Source organism: Sceloporus occidentalis, unplaced genomic scaffold (assembly GCF_023333645.1).
Source record: "Sceloporus occidentalis isolate IW3139 unplaced genomic scaffold, rSceOcc1.0.p SCAF_117, whole genome shotgun sequence".
Classification (NCBI taxonomy): domain Eukaryota; kingdom Metazoa; phylum Chordata; class Lepidosauria; order Squamata; family Phrynosomatidae; genus Sceloporus; species Sceloporus occidentalis.
The window spans coordinates 1,048,503-1,070,997 of record NW_028317097.1 but is presented as its reverse complement, the minus strand read 5'-3'; the positions used below and the strand labels follow the sequence as shown (position 1 = coordinate 1,070,997).

The 22,495-nt window shown below is 39.0% G+C and overlaps 1 protein-coding gene across 1 annotated transcript; it reads right to left on the bottom strand.

The window, feature by feature from the left end:
• Window positions 1–836: 836 nt before the first annotated feature.
• On the bottom strand, window positions 837–21,441 carry LOC149282395 (receptor activity-modifying protein 1-like). Its single transcript, XM_089498269.1, has 3 exons — window positions 21,339–21,441; window positions 6,920–7,058; window positions 837–1,092 (listed from the first exon to the last, which is right to left on the bottom strand). The coding sequence occupies exons 1-3, from the start codon at window positions 21,439–21,441 to the stop codon at window positions 837–839; spliced, it is 498 nt and encodes a 165-aa protein (XP_089354395.1).
• Between the last annotated feature and the right edge of the window lie 1,054 nt (window positions 21,442–22,495).

Sequence of the window (22,495 nt, the reverse complement as noted above, 5' to 3'; positions counted from 1 at the left end):
ATGGTAAAAAATGATAGACGAATAATATGGTCATGAGCTTATTCAGCTTAACATCTTCAGATTTTTTTTTAAATAAAGCTGCATTTCAACACAAATCAACTACTGACATTCTGAGCTATCACGATCAGTATTTATTATGGTAACTATGGAGGCAGGATGTTCTGCAAGTTAATTCTCTTCCCACCAGTAAATATCTCTGCCTTATGTTATTGCCACATCTTATGATACTGATAATCATTATGCCCTTCTGTGTCATGAGCCTGGTTGCACATTCAGTCTTCATGACCTATAGTGTCCTTTAACTTTCTTGGTGAGGTTTTGGCACACAGACAATTAAGGCCAGCAGTTTAAAGGATAGTTCTAGAACATTGTAATCTAAATGCCACTTTTAATAATCGAACTCCTGCACAATTACTTGTTCCACCCCAGCCAAGAGAGGGCTTGGAGGCACAGGATGTTTTATACTTTTGGTAGGCTATATTATCTTCTCTGTTTGTTGTTCCAATGGAAAAGCACAATCTCTGGGTCCATTTTGCAAATGATTTCTTGCCAGTGGAGTTTGGATGTCACCAGTAACGATAGACATGCAGCAGCAGTTTTAACACCAGATCCATGATAAGAGACAGCCATTAAGAAATATCCTAGAAGGAAGTGATGAACGCCACCATCCTTGATACTTCCAAAAGCTTTTAAATGTGCCTTTTAGGTGTAATTTAGTAACTTTGAATCCAGACAGACTGCAAAATGTAGATATTGTTTTTCTTCTCTTGCCCAAATTTGGGAGTGAGTAGAAAATCTAGAAGGGACTCTAGAGGGAGCATAGAGCTTATTTGTTTTCAAATGATCCCTTCGCTGCGCTTGCTTCTCCACACAACGAGGGCTGTCATGAGGACAGTTATAAGGATGGGAACAAAAAGGACTGAGCATAGTATTGGAAAAGGAGGGTCTGCTGGGAGCCGTCCTGTCACAGAGCAGTTCCTAAAGTACTTTTTGTGGATACCCATGAACAAATGATCCACTACCTGGTTTGGCCAGAAGCAGCCCAGTTTCTCAGCCAACAGAACTGTACAGTTTGTGACATCTGTATAAATCCTGTAGGAGAAAAAAAGAGTAATCATAACATGTTAACAGTGCAATAGTACTTTACGTTGTGCCTTTATTTTAGACGTGATCTCAAGTGACATATCTACACTTACACTATATTTCTTTGTTATTATTACTGTTTTCAACCATGAAACGTTATGCTGCTCCATCTTACCTTCCATTGGAGTAACATCACCATAGGAGGCACAGACCTCTCTCACATCTGAGTATGACCTGACTAGAAGTGCTGGGATTGCATATAAAATTTCAAAGAATTCCCTCTAGCAATGCATTGGGTTTTTCTTTGGGTAGGTCTTCTGATCACCCCAATTGATCGGCCCAATTGGCCTATAGCTGGAACCAGTCAATGCTAAGCAGTCATTTTGGTGCCTAATGGGTAACAAAGCCTTTCATGTCATTCACTTCATCTCTAAACCCAAATTCTGTTTCTGTCATTTTAACCTCCTCTTGAGATAAATTAATTCTCTTCTCTTGAGAAACTTTGAATCCCAGCTTATCAGCTGCTTCTGTTTATCTGTCTCAATAATTAGGCTTTTTAATTACTTTGCAAACAAAAGATGAAGGAAACCTAAATATTTATCCAGCGGTAAAAGACCTTTTCACAAGATAGCATTTAATTAAAAAAAATCATAATTTAGTGAACCCATGAACTTTGAAAATTAAAAAGTGTTTCAATTTAAAATAAATAACAAATGCCAATCATTTCCATTTCACCACTGGAATATTTTGCTGTCCTTAAATTGTTACTTACTCAGATATCTGAGTAAACATAAGTTTCTGTAAATTATTTATGCTGCCACCCCCCCCCACACACACAGACACACACACTGAATGTACTGTTTTATACCAATTATGAATTGTGCTCTCCTCGTTCATTAAACTATTGGTCACCTGTAGTGGAAGACTGACTCTTGCTTTCTTTGTAAATGCGTAGTGCAGAGAAAGGAGATGACCTAAACACTAGATTAATCCTTGGGTTAAATTTGTTACTTTTTATCGGTTTTCAATGTCACTGATGTATGTTAGTTTATGGTATTGTCATGATCGTGTACGTAAGAGTATGGTGTTAAGCGCCAATGGTTAGTGATGCGAGGGAGAGGAAACAGATAGTGTGTGTGTATATGTGTATGTGTACAGTACTGCAGGTGTTAGAGTAAGTTTGAGTGTTAGTATGTGTGCTTTGGTTACCAGGGAGAGGGGGAATGTTGCACCAAGTGCTACTAACTAGGCTCATCCAACACTGATTAAATATTTTAGATTAAAATTTTAGATTAAATCTCTAAATCGCTTCAATAAAAGTATTTTATGATACTAAAACTTGTATGAGAGTTCCCTTTTGCGTTAAATATAAATACTCACATACTTGGAAACGTTACAGAGAATTGAAAATACATGGCCATTACAACATCTAAGCCCACTTAGCTTACTAGAATATACAGTTAATGTATGAATACAAAAATACTATGGAGCAGAAATGATCATGTTCTCCAACATCTGGGATGCCTTAGGTTGTCTATCCCTACTGTGAGACTTATCCCACGATGAAGGACAAAAACAGGAATAAAAAATAAACGTAGACAACCACTACCAGGCAGGACTAATCAGGGTGAATAGCAGCTGGAAATAATTGAAACTCTTCCAGCTAAAGCTATCAGTTCTGGTGAAAGGGGAGCTTACAGCAATGTGTTTAAAGTAAGTAAAGTTAACATGGGGCGACAGATCCTGCCAGTGGCGATCCATCTTTAACATTACGGTGTGTGAAAAAGTGTTTTAATGTATATTATGGATTTGTCTAATAATGGTATTCTTTAGCATCCAACAAAAGAAAGAATATAAACTTCTGTTGTAGCAGTATGGGAATGAAGCACCCGAGGGAGACCAGACTTGTCCTCATGGGCAAGGAAGTCTGACTCATATACCCTCAAGGTTCACTGGTTTCCCCTGACCTCTATATAGCCGCAGAGATATTCTTTACTAAAGAATAAAAACCCTGGAGAACAACAGTACAATGAACTAAATATGCGAGTCGTTACAATGGAAAGAGGTTCTTAATGAAAATTTGTAGGATCCCATGCTCAGACCACATCCTCATAAGCTACGATGTGCCAAAGATATTATAGGCAGTCCCAGTATACAGTACCAGAAATTCCTGTGTGAGGTGGTGAAATTGAACCATTTTTGGCTTTCTCCATGTGTCCTAAACACATCTAATTACAAAGGAAGGTCTCTAACTGGAATTCAAATCTCTCTGTACTGTTTGTTCTGCTTATGTCCCGCTTTTCGAGAAGTGCAGAGTTTTTGGTGGGTGTACATATCTCATAAAGTTCTGCAGCCCTGATTGTCACATGAGTACATACATAGCGCCAAAAATGTGCTTAAATTGTTTAACTATAACTCATTTTTCTTCTTCTGAAACTTCTAATCTATCACAGAAAATAGCTGTCAACAAAGACCCCATCAACCATAACTGCCCCTAAATTAACCCTAAATACCCCATTAACCATAACGGCCCCTAAATTAATTGCATGTACTCCAGATAAATTACCGTATTTGCTTGATTATAAGACGACCCTGATTATAAGATGACCCCCCAAAATCTGAATATTAAATATAAACTATGTGAATATTTTTTTGTTAATAAAAGCTATGATTGAGAAAAAATATTTTGTTTTTATTTCCTTTTTTTCAACCTGCCCCCCAAGTTATGCACATCTGCCCCCAGGCTTGCCACTCTGCCCCAGAAATGCCTTATACCCTCTAAATGCCACTGTGCCCCATGATATGCCTTTTAACCCTCTATATGCCACTGTGCCCCATGATATGCCTTTTGACCCCCTATGTGCCACTCTGCCTCCAGAATAGCCTTATACCCCTATATGCCACTCTGGCATTTAGGGGGTTAAAGGGCATATTATGGGGCAGAGTGGCATATAGGGAGGTATAAGGCATTTCAGGAGGCAGAGTGGTGTATAGAGGGCTAAAAGGCATTTCTGGAGGCAGAGTGGCATTAAGGGGGTTAAAAGGCATTTCACAGAGCACTCTGCCTCCAAAAATGCCTTATGCCCCCCATTTAACAGCGTGTAGAGCTCTACGCGATTTGCGTAGACAACTTCTGTATTGAAAGGGACGGGGCCAATCGTTAGTGTGACTGCAGGGAGGGACTGGGAAACAGTAACTCCTGTGAGTCACACAGAATGATCCGAAGATTCTGATCATGAATCAGATCATCGGATCAGTTGCACTCTTGGCTTGAAGCAGGCCTGGTTGAAGGTGATGGAGAAGCCAAGAAAAAACATTTAAAGTACCATGAGTTTACATGTAACTCAGATCTGTCAGTAACAACTTGTTAAAGGAATTCCAAATGGATCTAAATAGTCTTAATTGTTGCAAATGAATTTTATTTCAATCTACATAACATTATTGCAAGTTCCTGACTGCCGCAATCAATATAAAATTCTTCTGTCTGCAGCTTTGACTAATCCATTATGTTTAAGCCTATTGAAAAATATAACAACTTTTTTATACTGGAACATACAATATTTAAATGCATGAATGTATTTTGTATAACAGTAAACCCTTCTAAACAGAACAATGTCACTGACTCACAACAGAAAGTACTGCTTCATTCCAGGACTTTTCCCGTCATGTTCCATATAATTGCAATTCTGCAATTGCGTCATTTTATTAGCTGTTAATAAGACTTCTCAGATTGTGTGTCCTTGGTGACCGCTGTTATTCTTTGCAGGCTCTATTATAAGAGATTCATACAAAATGCTGAATATTTCCTTTGTGCTGAATGCTAACTTAATATCTTTGAAATGCCTGATTTCTTCTTCAAGTCTCAGTGTGCTCATGATCTAGGACTGTCCATTGCAATGCACCAATCCCAACTGTACTCTGGTAAATGTATCTCCTACTTTTGCAAAGATCATGTTTGCCAATATTCACAGATTTGCCAAGTCAGTCCAGTTATCCCAACTGCCAGCAGTCTCAGACAGTGGCCTAATTATCAGGACTACTGGTATCTCGAAGGTAAAAAAGATGAGCACAGGGTGTTCTGTGAGCATAATGTCCTGTGACATCAGACAGCCTCCCACAAAACATGGACAAGGTATGACATGATATTTAAGTCATCTCTTAATTATGGTGAGCTCACATAAAATGTCTTTTTGTGTCCCAAGACTGAAAGCCAACATGTTATGAAAGAGCTATTTTAAGATACTAGCATTCTATCAATAAAGATAGCTCCAAAGATAACAACTGCCCCCATTTCAATATTGAGTGGCAAATGCCTCAACAGTTTTACTGCCTTGTGACATCCCACAAGTTGCTCCTTATCACAAAATATTATGCTCATCCTCCTTGGCTGTCCCCAGGTCCAACAGTAGTTTTATCTATGGTCCCAAGTGTCTCAAATATTTTTACTAATGTGTACCTTTTTTTACCTATAACAACCAAAACTATGGTTTGGCCCACATGGACCACTCCAGTGGTGTATGTTTGGTATTTCTCTAGGTACAGAGAACAAGAGGTTTGTATCTGGTGTCCAAGCCACTGATAACTGAACTCCATGGCAAATAAAGCTTAATATATATAGTAGGCCTAGATGCGTAGCACATTGGGGAACCTGAGTGTAGTGGGTACATGGCACCCAGATGACACTGTTCAACCCAACAGGGCCACGTAACTTGAATTACGTTACTGGTAGGAGCAGCAGCTCACAGAGTACAGAGTAAAGGTAAAGGATCCATGCTGGAGGTAAGAAGGAGGGAGAACTGTGTGAGCAGCAATGTAGATTGGAGAGGGTGGAGAGGAGACATAAGAAACAGAAGGAAGGAGAGAGAGGAAGAAGAGGAATATGTGAAAGAGGAAGAGAAGGAGAGGAGGACAATGTGTGAACATGTGGTGTTATTGCAAGTTTGTGTGTTAGTATTTGTGTGTGTTATTTACCTGTAGGGAGCCTCGAAAAAATACTGGAGGCACCACCAACACTACGCTCAACATTGGTGTAGCAAGCCAAGACTTCTCTCTCATTATATATTTTTATCACATGCTCAGTAATACAAAGTCACTGAAGCTGCAGCTAATCACACACATATATATATATATATATATATATATATATATATATATATATATATATATATATATATATATATATATACTGGCAAAACCCCAGTGTTCATATAGCACACATCTGATTGCCACTCCTGCGCTGATACCCATAGAATCGGACTTCTACTGAGCATGTGCCAGAAGTATAGAAAAGGCGGGTGAGGAACTTAAATTAACCAAGTCTCGTTTTCCAACTCTAATAAATAAACAACGCTTGTATCAATTTGCCGTAAAAATACTTCACTTTGTCTTTTTTATGCACATGTTACTTCAAGCATTTCCTATGTCATCTTTACATTACGTAAACTTATACATTGTCGCACATATTATTTAAGGATGCCAACAGTGTAGGAGCTTTATACAATATATAGAAGGTCACAAGTAGTACTTGTCTATGCTATTTAATGCTATCTTTAAAGCAAGCACAGTAAAACATCTAAGCACAGTACCATCAATAAAATTCCAACAATGTTTAGTATTCGGTCTATTATAACAGTATTATAACTTTATGTAAGTACATATTTGCAGAAAATTTAATTTTTTATTCTTATTTCCATAAAGCAATGGACTAAGTATATAATTCTTCGCTCCTGGGGGGAAAAAATAACTATTTTGTTAGAATTACATTATGGTGATGAAAAAAAACAAAATGTGGATCCATTCTGAATTTTATTGGCTGTGATGTATCATTCAGACTCACCCCATTGTGTCTCCCCAGTCACACCACAGCCTTTTACCCAGGTCTTCCATTTCTATTTCGAATTGCTGCAGACAAAATTCCTTCAGCACATGAGTGTACATCGCTTCATCACAGCCTGTGACCACCATCAACGGAGGGGCTGCAAGAAAGAGAGACAGGAAGGAGTTACATACTCCAAATGAGAAACAATCAACGCTTTCACTCAGCTAGAACACTTGTTATGACTGATAATAGCATATAATAACATGTGCATATATATTATTTATATGTCAAGTCTGTCGCTCCTCAGATCCCACAAATGGAAATATCAGCGTTCCAAAAGCATACATTATGACAGATGATGGCTCGATAGGTCGTTTAAAGGGTGGGATTAGTGGGGTTTTCACTGATCTAGCAAGATAAAGGACTTTGTTAGAGCTGTCATGTCCAGCGGGGAAGGAGGGTACAGTCAATCATACTAGTGCTGGCAACACCTATGAAAAGATTTGAAGGTTAAATATTACAACAGTATTATTTGAAGACAAATGTTTGATTATCACTCCCAAAAAACACCAGTTTTTCTTTTGTTTTGGTTTTTTATATGCGGGGAAAAAATAAAAAACGTAATCATTTTCGGAAGACCATGAAGTGAACACCAGGTTTTCTGATCTCAGGGGTAGCAATCTCTGATTTTCAGATCAGTACAACTTGTCCATGTCGTACAAACTTAGTGACTGAACAAAGACTTCATGTGGGCCTATTTTGTCTAACACTTTTGAATGCAATTTTTAAAACAGACAACTGGTCTCATATACCACAAGTATATGATCACCAAAATCACCCATAACAGAATGGGGGGAATACACATGTTCTAGTGACAGAAGGGATATATAGTAGAACGTTATTGTCTTGTCTTTACAAAAGCAAAGTTCATAGGCTGCTCATCTAAATGCTCTACACGGATTCCTATGAAATCTAGACTGAAACGTATAGTGGAATTTTCCACAATTTGGAAACTCACCAAAAATTTGATTTCAGCGCTCTTTGCAGGAGAAAAAATACAACGGAAGTCACTTTACCTCAAACTATAAGCTAATGTTTGAGGAGCTGTCCACAAACTTTCGCAGTGTTAAAGATAGCTATGTCAATAATGAGGAAATAATAAATATGTTATTCATTGCAATCAATATTAATGCAAACATACATAACATCAACCCCGGGACTTGGGACACTCACAAAAGATGAACCTGAACCCAGATGATCTGATCTCCAGGATGGCATGAAAGCATGCTTTTATTTTCAATTTGCTTCATCAGACCAGTGTCTATTCGCAGGTTGGTATGGCTGGTGAGAAATTCTGGAAATAGTGAATAGACCCCTGTATGCTTTAGTTGCCATTTTTAAATGAACTAACCATAATGATGGAACCCTGACAAAATGTGGTAGCAACTCTCTATAATTACTGAAGTAATTACAAATGTATGGCTAGAGAGAAAATATATAAAGCTAATGAGATTGGCATTGAGGTAACATTTATAGAGATTGGGGTCACATGTGTGCCAGATGATGATGCAACGTTATATGCATTATGGTTACCTGCGTCCTTCATCAAACGTAGACTTTAATTACTACATAAAGCTGCACTACTACAGAGGGAAGAGGAATTTATTTGTAATAATGGTAGTATACTGTAAATGTTAAAGAGTAGGAATAGTTTAAATTGTACTAAATTCTGTGCAGTTCTGGAGTAATTAACTAATTAAGGGCATATAGACCACTCTGCTATGTGCTAAGATTAAGCCTGGTCACATTGTGCTCGGCCAAGAGACCACCAGAAATAAATCCATTATGGAAAATCTGGGATTATGGGGATCACAAAATGCTGAGTACAAGCAGAATATTACACATTACCACACAATATTGCATTTTTATCCTACTGTTTATTTTGAACAGTATTGCATTCTCAATAAAAAAATCTTTCTTCTCATGATACTTCTATTTTAATAATGTTTATTAATCTCTCCTAAACCAGTTGTCCTGCTGTCAGACAGGCCTGGTATGAAGATTTGCGGTTGTGAACTGATGTATAAACTGATATCACTGAGAACCATGTTTATCTAACTCTTTATAAGCAATATGATATGCTACTGGCATTCAAACTGCTTGGGTTATCTTCTCCTGGAACAGCAGATATTTTGATGATATATTTATTAGTATCATATCTATGAATGAAAAGGCACACATGAAATCGTCTTTTGGCAGCAGATGTCATACCCTATTTCATACGAGCTGTATGTGAAACTTTAAAATGATGCTTATTTATTTTCCAGACTGCTATCTCTTGACCAGTGCTAGATTGGCCTTAGGGCACATGGGGCAAATGTTCAGTGGGCCCCTGCTTCTAGGCCAGGGGTTCTCAAACTGCGGCCCTCCAGCTGCTGCAGGACTACATCTCCCATAATGCTCCTTCAGCTAAGGGGCTGGCTGAGGAGTATGGGAGATGTAGTCCTGCAGCAGCTGGAGGGCCGCAGTTTGAGAACCCCTGTTCTAGGCAATGACTGTAACGATAGTCTGACGATATTTCTATGGTTTCACATATTAAAAACTGTGACAGAAGGACAGAAAGTTTGGAGTCAATCCTTAACAGTTAATAATTTTAAAAAAAATGACTAGTTAAGTTTAATGGATAGCGGCACATAGGACAGTGCCAATAGGAAGACAATGATTCCATTCTTTTTTGAGGGTTCCTAAGAAACTTCTTGTGGTTTCAGGAAGATATGGCCAAATGCAAGTCAAGCCACTCAGTCGATCAAGAATTGTTCTCCCATATTTGATTATCAGTCTACAAACTAACGGCATGAAGTGATCAGAGGATTCAGAAGGCTGGTCTGTCATCTACTAACTCAAAATAGAAAAAGGCTCCAGGCACTCAAGGGTTCCACTCAGGCAGGTTAATTTGAAGGAGAAGGACAACAACGTTTCGACCTCATCGTGAGGTCGAAACGTTGTTGTCCTTCTCCTTCAAATAAACCTGCCTGAGTGGAACCCTTGAGTGCCTGGAGCCTTTTTCTATTTTGATTTACTGGGGAGCTGGCCCTTCCTGGCACAGCTAAGCACCTGAGTTCCTGTGGTGTGTGCAGATTCCTGATTCTGGTGACTGTCATCTACTAACGTCCAGTTCAACTGCGGATTATAAGCAAGTCACAGACCTGGTGTAAAATTTCATCTAATGATCTCATTGCCATGCATACCAGACAGGTGTATTGTTTGCATACATAATGTATATTTAAATTATCTGCCTGTGTCACACCTCACAGCTTGTGCTAAAGACAAGACTATCCAGTACTTTTTTACATTCAGATCTTATAAGCTTTTGCATTTCGTTGCAAAACAGTTTCATACAAATTATATGTTCTGTATTTTATGAACACACCCACATTTATTAGGAGTTTGTTTATATATCACATAGTTACTCTGGATACATTATGCTTATTAAGATATTTGTCTTTTATTCATAGTTTCACATAGATCATATTTTTTCTGGCAGTTGTGGTTATCAACTCAACTCGCCGTGTTTGGAAGAGGAGGAATGCTGCCTATGACCCCAAGAACACCATCCCCACCGTCAAACATGGAAGTGGAAACATTATGCTTTGGGGGTGTTTTTCTGCTAAGGGGACAGGGCAACTTCACTGGATGGGGCCATGTACCGTCAAATTGTGGGTGAGAACCTCCTTCCCTCAGCCAGGGCATTGAAAATGGGTATTTCAGCATGACAATGACCCAAAATACACGGCCAAGGCAACAAAGGAGTGGCTCAAGAAAAAGCACATTAAGGTCCTGGAGTGGCCTAGCAGGTCTCCAGACCTTAATCCCATAGAAAATCTGTGGAGGGAGCTGAAGGTTCGAATTGCCAAACGTCAGCCTCGAAACCTTGATGACTTGGAGAGGATCTGCAAAGAGGAGCGGGACAAAATCCCTCCTGAGATGTGTGCAAACCTGGTGGCCAACTACAAGAAACATCTGACCTCTGTGATTGCCAACAAGTACTAAGACATGTTTTGCAAAGGGCTCAAATACTTATTTCACTGAGTAAAATGCAAATCATTTAAAATGTGTTATTCTGGATTTTTTTGTTGTTGTTATTCTGTCTCTTACTGTTCAAATAAAAATAAAATTATAGACTGATCATGTCTTTGTCAGTGGGCAACCGTACAAAATCAGCAGGGGATCAAATAATTTTTTCCTTCACTGTAACAACAGCACTTTGAGTGCCAAATGGTACAACTGCTGGGAAACTACTGTGTGTCCTATTTTGGTCCCAAGTCTTTATGTCCATTTTTTACTCCCGTCTAACTCTTGATGTATATATTTATTTTAATTTAATTGAAAACATTTTCAGATTTAACCCCTTAATGACAAAGCCCGTACATGTACGGGCTCAAAATGCATTATTTTCAATGGGTTTAGAGACCGCCCATTGTCCTTAAGGGGTTAATTATTATTACAAAAAATATTATAAAAAGAATACCTCTACTTTTTAAGCCGCTATTGTTAAAATTGGATCTACTTGTACATACTGTACATTCCTAGACAAGGGTATTATCAAACTGGAGACTCTGCTGTCACAGACATCATGTTTAAATGACTAATATTGTAACACACATGTATTCAAGTAATGTACTGCAGCCTTTACTTTATTTATAATAAATGTAGCCAGGCAGCAGTTCATTTGTGGTGGTGTCACAGTAATTGCACAAAACAGGTAAATCTTGCCTGTAATTTTATAATTCTATTGATTTGACCCTGTTTTAACTACCTGTCCTTGGTACAATATATTTACCCATATAATGGATTATGAGTCTTTCACTGTCTGTATCATTTTACGACTATTAGCTCAGTAAAACTTTATCCTTTACTGCACCGTTGACTTGAATCTTTCAAAGCCTCTCCGCCTGAAAAACACATACTTGTGGAGTATCCATCGCACTTTGAAGATTCAAGTGTCGAGAGACACAGTGACTTTAATTACGGATAGAACAGTTAAAAGATAAGCTATGGTGGAGCCAACCCTAGGTCTTACTGGGGCTTGTGATAGAAAATAATAGCAATATTCTATACAAATAATACTTGCATGCATTAAAAGTATCAATGCAGAATCATATAATTCGATTAGGTCTCTAGACAAAGCATTAGTTATGCCTCAGTTAGAGTGTAGAGTTTATTTATGGGCACCAATTCATAAGAAAGATGTGATTAAACTGCAACGAGTACAAAGAAAAGTCACAAAATTAACCAGAGGAATGGGGGATTTCTATGAAGAACATTTCACTAAATTGAATTTATGTACACTAGGAAAGAGGATCCTAAAGGGTGAGCGCATCACAACATATAAATACATTTGAGGTCTACATTTGGTCCTTGCTTGTTAAATCATCGCCCCATAGAGAGAGTAGATAACAAGAACCCACTTATTAAGATTAGAGGAGTAATGGTTCCCTCTTAATATGAGAAGGATCACAATTAGGGCTGTAAGGCTATGGAAGGTACTGTCTCTGGGTGTAGTTTTCTTTTTGCATGGACATACCATCCACAAACAAGCAGACAACAAGATATTAAATGTTAGTAAATGCATGCAATATGCATAATTATACTCAGGCTAGGCAGTAGCTTACCTAAAGGGGGTGAGGGGGCGGTCCGCACCAGGTGCCACCCATCAGATGGGTGCCCAGTGGCCTTGCCGGTCGCATAACACAGACCTGCAGCTTACTGCTGTGGTGCCCACGCACTGTATTAGAGTTTTCTCATACAATGCTCGGGCGCCACAGCAGTAAGATGCGGACTGTCATGGACGTTTGCACAGCCCCTCGGTGATGCTCGGCTGGCCCCGGGACCAGTGAAATCTGGGTGAATGAATGTTAGTAGGTGACTGAATGAATTAAGTTAGTAAGTTAGTAGTGAGTAAGTTAGTGTTTAGGGGCAGAAATGGCATAGGCAGGCTGATTAGGGGCAGAGGTGGCACAGGCAGGCTGATTGGGGGCAGAAGTGGCACAGGTAGACATCTAAAGGGGCAGAATTTGCACAGACATGCTATTTCAGGGACATAGTTGGCACAGGCAGGCTGTTTCAGGGGCAGACTCGGGGGGTCCCACATACAGGATTCGCCCCGGGTGCCAAATACTCTAGGTACGCCGCTGAGACTACGACTACTACGTTTTGGCCGAGGGCAAAGTCAAGTGGCCCAAGTAACCAACAAATATACACAAACACTAACATCCTTACACACAGACACACACCTGCACAGGCTAACATACATACACTCACTATAATATATGCTCACTTACTTAACCCATAGACACACAAAATAACTCATCTAATTGGGAACTAGTGCTGGAGGAGGCACGCTACTACCATAGGGTCATGTAAAATTGGTTATGTGAACTCACTAAGCCTTGCCTCCATGAGCAAGCCCTCCCAAAATGGAGAATTAGCAATTGCCCGCCAAGCCAGCCCACCCCTGGTTACACTTTGTTATACCATGTTATTTGCCAATAGGATTTTCAGACAAATGTTCCCCCAATAACACCAGTTTTGTCACAGTAGGTTATTTGCATAGTATCCTGTTTCACTGCAGAGGAAGTTGTGGGCAAATGACTGCCCATAGCCCATCTATTTGTATCTCCATTTTTATAGTTAATAGCACATAAATAACATTTGAAAAATGTTTATGCCCCCCCTACAAAGTGATACAATGTAATCTTCTGATGAAAAGTATAATATTTGATAAAAGTAATGCAAAGGATGCTACGTATACAATTTTTTCTCAGGCAAAGTACATAAGGTGGTCTTAGCCTAATTCATGGCATTATCCTGTTGACTCCTATGGTAATAGGACTAACTTTTTAAAGTTTACGCAATAATTACTTTTTATATACAACCTCCAACGTCTGCTTTTAACTATCATAAAATACAACCTTTTTAGAAAATTTCAGTTTGTGAACAAATTCAGTTACTTGCCATCTGCCATCTTAATTAGGATGCGAAATGTTTATGTCTCCTAAAGCATCTGTTTACCATAGTATCACTGTACTTGGACAGATACTATGAACAAAACAAACTACATTCGTATTTTTGTTTGAAAGTTCAGACAAGACTGCAAAATTTTAAACAAATAATACTACAACAGACAAGCACTTCAAGAATATGTAAACACAATTAGTGGGAGATGTCATGCTCTCTGGTTATACAAACTGACTGAGTGGCTAATAACACTTGAATCGCTTATTTTTGTTTAACCATCCGTATGTTTTAAGTTCTAATTAATCACAAGGGACTCTGTTTCATTATCGCCAAAATACTCAACAGGGTTTTATTCATTGATTTTTTTGTACATATATATATATATATATATATATATATATATTATTTGCTTCACATATATACCTTGATATTCTCTATTTTCAAATATAATAGCTGCATCCGTGACCTGGGTTTTCATCCGACAGTAACCTTTCTGTGTGGTTGAAAGATACTCTATGCTGTGCTGGTATGTTTCTAGGTGGCCAGTGTGTGTGTGTGTGTGTGTCTAGAATTAAGTATGTTGAGTATTCTGCTTGGCAAATGTGTCCATGGGACGTTCCATTAATAAACCTCTCGGTTGGAGGAATTTCCCCAGATTGAAAGATGGCAGACTGCCACTAGATTAATTATAGCATCAAACATTTCTGGTTCTATGTATTTAAATAATACCTGGGTGTCTCTCAAGGATAAGCAAGAATTTTAGATGTTTCAGAGATACCGAACAAGCTGACAGCCCTGCCCATATTCTCCCATTATAGTGGCGATAAGTAAACAAGAAAAGGGTTGATCATGGTTGTAGTCAACTCCTTACATTTGTTTGGCTGAGACAGTCTTACACGCACACACATAACGTAAATGGTCTGATCTGGACTGTCAGAGTAAATGGCTCCAACCCTGGTCCCATTCCTCTTTCTCAAGGCAGTAGTGCAATGTTTGGCCCTGCTAACTCTCTCTCCCTGCTCACTTTAGGCTAGTTGAAGCTAGCACCTAGTTGTGTGACTGACCCTGCCCACTGCATGGCTAGCCCTACCTCAAAGGATGGCTAGCCACGGCCCCTTGTGAGGTCAACCCCTCGGATTAGGGATAGCTCCAGGTAGCCTATACTGGTAAGTTCCCATGTATGACCACAATGACATGATTTCTTTGAAGCACACTTAGTTTGTAAATCACAATTACATATGGACCTTCTTAGTCACGTTGACATCAAGACCTGGAGGCTGGTTGGGGAGTAAGGCTCTTACAACCACAACCAAATGGTCTTTTTTTCTTCATCCTTCTCGTTCTTCTCTTTTTTCTTATCATTGCAAATGTCCTTATGCTGACCCATAATAATATATGAAATAAAAAAAAATTATTTATGAAGGCAACGGACAAATAATTGAGTAACCTTTCCCTTGACAAAGACGTTACAAACCTACTCCAAAGCAGTGACAGGGTTAAAATTAGCATATGTCACAGCAGCCTGGGGGAAGTTCACACAAAAGCAAATCCAGTATCTAAATTCAGAATTACGAGACCCACAGGACATACTGAGTCATAATTCGAAAGAAATGAAATGAGTTGCCAAGGTGTGATGACATAAACGCGATCATCTAAAAGGGATGCAGTAAAGAGGGGACATGATTGTGCTAGTTAGAGAAGTTAAATTGGCAGCTGTCCCTGTCTTATTAGTAGAAGTGGTCTCACACAGACACAAACCATCCTTCCCATGTTTTAGTCTATCCATAAAAGCTGACGCCAGCCCAAGTGTCTAGTTTTTGGTTTTATTAGAATGATATCAGGCAGAGCACAGCTCAGGGGTGTCAGGAACATTCAGCGCTGACAAAGAACCCACCATCACACGTCTCTCTGAATCCCTATAGGTTGCTCAGGTTAATGGTGCAGAAATATCAGATTCCTGCCAAAATATCTCAGGGTTTTTTTTTTCTGCTATAGAGAAATAGATCTTGCAAGCTTCATGCTGTGCAGAATAAATTAACCTTTTCTTCCACCTCAGTGAGTAAAAATGTATGTTTGACATACAAAAGAGTAGACTATATTCCAGATAAAGAGGTTAACAATAACTTATTATGTAAAACATCATTCACTAATAACCCAAGAGATCAAAGCAAATCAAGTCGTCCCAATTTAAAGAACTGGAAGTCAGCCTAAAAAAAATTATACCATGTTCATCAGAAGTTTATTTGAACAGGGGTGTTTTCAGTGCATTTTGCATTAATCGTAAGGTTCAAAGAGACCCCATGGGTGCCTTAGCTTATGAGCTTAGCTAGAGTTTCCCAAGAATCGTCTCATCTCTAGTTAATAAAGGCCAACTCACAATTTAGTGAATAAATGCCTAGATTTCAGCCTACCCCCAGTTTTTGACCATTATTTTATGTATCATGAGAGTAACTGACTTCAGGGTTTGTCAGAACATAAAATCCTCATCTACTAGATGCAGGAGTCAAGTGAAAAAAACAATGGGTGAGCCATGATTACAGCAGAAACATTTCATTTAGGTGATGGGATTAAAGCATAAAAAATATGAATTTCTAATGGGATATGGGAGTCCTCATCACCAGTCCGGCGGCGGCCCTGGACATGGGTAAACATTGCCTGCAGAACTGGCTATTTTACTTTAGAGTAAAACTATATTTGGCATATAAATAGGCATTCACTTGTATATTGTATTTGTAAAAGTATTTGTGCTGTGCCTATTCACCAATGAGAATTATACAGTTCAGAATGATCTTCAAGAGTCTAATAATAACACAACTAGAGCAAGGCAAGGGGAGGAACGGCAATTATAGATATGATCAGAAAATTGTGTACTCCTCTAATCTCTCAGTGGTGTAATCTTCCTTTCACAAAAGTACAGAATTGAAGGCCTGTCCTAGAGTAAATGGTGTCCTACGCAAACCCAAATATACAAAGTTTGCCATAACCAGTGAATTATCAGTAACCGCTGTAAAATGCAATAACATATCTGTGCTCTCCTAACAATTTTATAATAATCAACCGAGCATAAAATATGAAGCTGCTACAGAAAAACTGGGATAATTTGAAATGGAGTTCTCATGTTAAAGTCAATTAGTATTACTAATTCATGAAGTTGCTTGATAAAATGTAGCAGAACCTCAACTAGTTCCCTTATTTAATGTTACCATCATTGACTTTTTATTTCAGACCACCTAAACAACCCCTCCTACAATTCCCACAATTGCCTTCCTTTAAAAAGAAATTACCCTGTTGTGTCAAACTATGGAGCAGGGGCATTACCGATAAGACCTCCTTGTAACAATCATATCTGTTCTGTAGTTGTTGGTCCAGTAAACACGAAGTCATCTCCTTTGTAAGGTCTAGTTACATGCAGCCTTATCACAACTCGCGTCTAGTTGGTAACATAACAGGTATACTTAACAGTCCATAAGGTAAAAGCAGAGGTAGGCAAAGTGTCCATCTTTGCCTACCTCTTCTTTTACCTTATGGACTGTTAAGTATACCTGTTATGTTACCATGAATGTTATATGGAAGTAGAACATCCTAGCAGAAATACACAAGCTTACCTCCTTCATGAACAAACCAAACTTTGCTATTACCTGAGTAAATTCCCACACTGGTTAAGTTAGGCTGTTTAAATTTAAAAGAGCCACATTTGTTAATTATTGATATCACTGTTATTCTTTGTTATAATATCAAAGATAACACATAATATAATAATAAAAGTAGATAAAAAAACGCAAAGTAAACACTCTAATTGCATATACTGAATTGAAAGAAAAGTCATGGGAAATTGTGATTATACAGCACATTAGTTATAGTTTATCCTTTAATGTAACATCAAAGTCTCTAACAGTTCAGGAACTTAGACGACAATTCTGTAAGCCGCATGAAATTTAATCTTGTCACTCAGTTATTGTTGTGAGTCTATAGATGATTTTTTAAGAGTAGATTTATATCATGTGCCTGTATTAAAGTAGACATTCCTAATTCAGGTGTCTACACCCTCAGCTTCCTGTAGCGCCAGTAAAAAGTTTTATTCAAAAAATTGTGTGCATGTTGCTCTAGCCTAGGTATGTATCTTATCTCCAGAGGTTAGTCTTCAGTAACATACTAATCATAGTCGTCTTGGAATAATACAATACAATAAATGATGTGTTGCCTGTTTGGTAACTCAGATTTAAAGAACTAATTATACTTTCTGTAAGCAAGGCCAGTCTTAGGAATGTGTGACCTGTATAAATGGAACCGTAAAGAGTAGGAAGCCTCATGATTGGTTTGGCCATATGGTGGCCAGCAATGGTGCTATGTGGCTGCATTCATTTGATGGTGAAACTTGACCTAGCTCCTGAATTTACCTCTTTATGTTGGTCAAAGCTGGGCTGGTGGCCATTTGAGTCCAAATTTTGCAAAGACTGGCACTGTGCAGCTTTTAGATGAGTAAACATGGGCCTAGAATGCGCACGGAGCACACCTGGAGAGACAATGTTTAGCCTGGGTGAGGTGGAGAAGTGATGTGCTGTGAATGCTTATGCTGACACACAGGGGTAGGATGACATACAGTATCGAGGTGTGCATGCACTGGAGATGCTTAGACTCTGGCGATGACCCACGGTATTATCAGTGCAGATTCTGTGGTAAGACAACGATGATTGACACTGTCTGGAGCACTGTGAGCAGGTTTTGTGGTTTTAATATATTATAGGTAAAGTGGTCTCACCCCTCCCGATTTCTTTTTTTGCTCTACTTTCTTTGCCTTTCCTATTTCCTCTCCCTTTTCTTTACTCTTCCCTCCTTTCTCTCCTCGCTTTTCTCGCTCCTTTTTTATTTTCCATTCTCTCTCTTTTCTTGTCTTTACTCTTTACCTTTCTTTCATCTCCTTTGTCTTTACACTTTCCCTTCACTCTAATTTCCTTTCCCTTTTTCATCATTTGTCTCTTTTCTTTTGTGTTCTCTCTCCTCTCTTTCTTATCTCCCAATTTGTTTCTCCTTTTTGTTGTCTCTCCAAAACCCACATGGTACACTCAAGCCTTCATATGCAAGCATATGGAAGCTTGGCGCTTCTTTATATTTGCTTTCTTGTTCATGCAAATGCATGAAATTCCTGTGTCCTAGCTCTAGTCCAGATGCATTATTTGCTGTGGACATTGCATATGTGAGGTACTCACCTCCTTCATCTACATTCAGCGTTAGTCAAGTGAGCACCCCTGCACATGCGCATTTGGTGCTCCAACCAACTTCAATGGGAATGCATTCCTGTACAGTAACTGGCTCAATTAAGGAGACAAAAACTAGCAGGAATCACAGAAAACAGGATGAGGGGACATTTTACAAAGTTAAGTAATTCCACTTACGAAATGGGTAAATGTTCATCTTAAAGCATCTACTGAGTACTTTAATATGCATTCCTACTAGTGAAGGAGTTTGAAGCAAAAAACTGTCCATTTAAAGACAAATGTATCCAGGAGGACTGTATTCAACTACTAACCAAGAACCATAGATTATCCCAGGCTCTGCAGAATAGAAACAAAGAGAAAACATCTGTTAAAACTAACAAGCCTCGTTTACATGAATGTGCTAAGGCTTTGTGCTTTTTTCTGTTCTTATGTCACTTTAAACATGTGTATCCACTTAATGTGTTTAATATTCAGCACATATTCATTGGGCCAGAGATGTGGGTAATACTATACACTGCTATTTCCTCTGGAAGGGAAAGTGTCATGCTCTGTGACATTGCAGCCCGGGGACCAGAGATAAGATAACCGGTGAAATGGCTGTGATCCGAAGGATTCTAAATCCCTACGGGATTTCAGCCTTTGTCACAGACTTGACACGTCAAGGATTAGAAAAATGTGCATGAAAAGGACTTTTTCACCCAAGCATAGCAACGAAAGGAATGATACTTTCAGAGCACAGAGATTTGTACAGAAATAATCAGAGCAAGATCAGATCAATCTAACCCATAATTGATATCAGCAATAAAATACATATAATAATGCATATAGTTGGGACTGTTTAGAAGACCGATGTTTCCAATGAGCACAACTAGGGCACACAAGTCCTGTCGGAATTGAATGCAAACATGCCTGTGTTTACTTTAATTGTCCTCCAATGCATTGCTAACCCTTCTGGCTCTCAGCTGGATAATTATTTCCTGTGGCTTTTTTGTTTTCCTACCTTGTCCTCTGAAAAGAAAAGGTTAAATTAAGAATGGCTTCTTCTTAAAAAGTTAGGAAAACTTTCTTTAGAACACAAATGAGGATACAGACAGATACTTTACAAATCTTAGGATGAAAAAATGCTTATCCAGACCTGTGGGACCAAGCCCTTCTCCTGTTGGACAGAAGGTCCAGAAATATAATTTATCTAAATGGACATAAAAACATACCTGTTAATTATATCTTAGAGGCCAATGCACTGATGATTGTTCTTATTGCAAAGGTCAATTATCTTTCTGCATTATTTAATGAACATCAATCTCAAGAAAAACAGTTTGCTATTTTTCATTAAGTTCTTTAATACCTTACCTAAAGACGGGTCTGAATCTTACTATTCCATTTTATATATATATATATATATTTAACATTGTAAATTTTACAGTGGGTCACATATCTGAAGTGTTATGTGTCCCAGCCCTTCATGCTACAAAAGCGGTCAGGAAATCTTTGGATCCTTGGGTTGGAACCTCCTGCATAATCATTTCAACAACGCACATCGGATTAATTCTTGATTAAAGAAAACACCTTATATATTAAGTAAAACTTTCATACACACTGTTATAACATGGAACATTACAAATTGTTTTAGGGGTGACACACAAGGTCAAACCAACTTAGAATGTTTTACAAAAATAAGGAACGTGAGCACCTTCAACTTCCACAGACAGTGATCACTGCATTGTAAAACAAGCAGATAGTTAAGCCACATAGCAAGTAGGATTACATATTGTTTGATAAGGAGGACATTGACAAGAGTAGGTGCTCAAATTCCATACATCAATTTAACCAGCACACTTTCTCCTTTCTGATAATGATTTAGTTGTAGGTCATCTTTTAAAATATTGCAGATTCCTTTAAATATATATATAAATGCATACATTCCACACCAATAAAGAGGAAAATAGAAACAGAGAAGCATGAAACTTTATCTATGTAGAGCCCAACACTGATGGTAAGTAAAAGAACAACTTACCTAGTAGCATCCATAGGAGATGCCTGGGGATGAGAAAAAATCCGGGATTCATGTTTGGACAGTACCAGGGACTGACTCAGAAAGATGTATCTGAGGAGGTTGGAGCCATGAGGACCATAAATACTGCTTCTCAGTGAGGACCAGGGAGGTACAAGTTCCAACTACCGATGAAGGAGGGGCTTGGCTGTACCACCCACCCGTGAGCGCTGTGATGGAGCGCTGATTCTTTCTCTGTCCCGGTACTCATATGATGCTCGCAGGAGCCTCAGTGAATTCTGCTGTTCCTCACTCATAAGCGATCCTCTCTGTCTTCAGAACTGTAGCGTGTAGCAGGGTTGGCGAGGACTACTCTATGGTTTCACTGAAAGGCTCCAGAAAATGTGATAGAAGATCAGGCATATCTTTATCTTGACAACCAAGGACAGGTGCCTTGAAGCAGAAGTTCAGCTGTTCAAGATCCTTTCTTTTAAAGCGCTATATACCATTTAGTGGCTACCACCCCTTTCCACACTGAAGTCCAAATAGAGCTCAAGGTTTACTGGCGTTTGATCCACCGATAAAGGACTGAGCCTGAGTGCACATGGTGGGTCGTCTCTATGGATTTCTTCTGGAAGACTCCTTCCGTGGGTGGAAGGACTTTTCTCTCCTTTCGTGGGTGGAGGGTCTTTCTCTCCCTCAGTGGGTGGAAGGTATTTTCTCTTCCTCTCAGTAGGTGGATATTTCCCTCTTGCTTTCTGTGGATGGTTGGAGGTCCCCCCACCTCCTCCTTGGTGGTGGAGGGGGGTTTCCACCTACTTTCTAGATGTACAGATGTGAGAATCACTGTCTCTTCTTCTCCATGGAACAGTTGAACACTGCGTCGCTCTGTCCCTGACACTGGAGGGTCTCTCCTCTCTTGTCCTGATGCCTGTATCTAAGTTTAGATCCGGAACTGATATAAATAGGATCTGTACGATCAGACTGCAGCCGAGATCAGACACTATCATCCCAAGAATGTACCGGGCTTCTGCCAACTCTATACACAGAGCGGCTATATGTGTATCGCTGCCTCCAGCATTGTTACCCTACACGCGTGTAATGGATATGGCTCAAATGTGTCTAAGACTTTTCCTATGAGTGTCTGTGTCGCGAATGTATGTGGATCTGCATCATGCAATTCGAGTTGTTTCGCTTCACCTAATTAATTACACGTTGCTTGAACCTGAGGTGAGAAAACAGGGTAATAGAGCCTGCACAAGCTGCTGTTTATTAGCTGTCCCTTGTGATCACTGCACATAAGCTTTAACAGGGCTACGTCTAGTGTGATCAGTTAATGGGGGAATATGGGGTGAGCAGACCCTACCTATC

Coding starts and splice junctions, on each gene's coding strand:
- LOC149282395 (XM_089498269.1), bottom strand. CDS start 21,441: ATGAGTGAGGAACAGCAGAATTCACTGAGGCTCCTGCGAGCATCATAT. Junction 7,059..21,338: donor ACAGCGCTCACGGGTGGGTG/GTACAGCCAAGC, acceptor TCTTTCTTGCAG/CCCCTCCGTTGATGGTGGTC. Junction 1,093..6,919: donor GACTGGGGAGACACAATGGG/GTGAGTCTGAAT, acceptor TTTCTCCTACAG/GATTTATACAGATGTCACAA.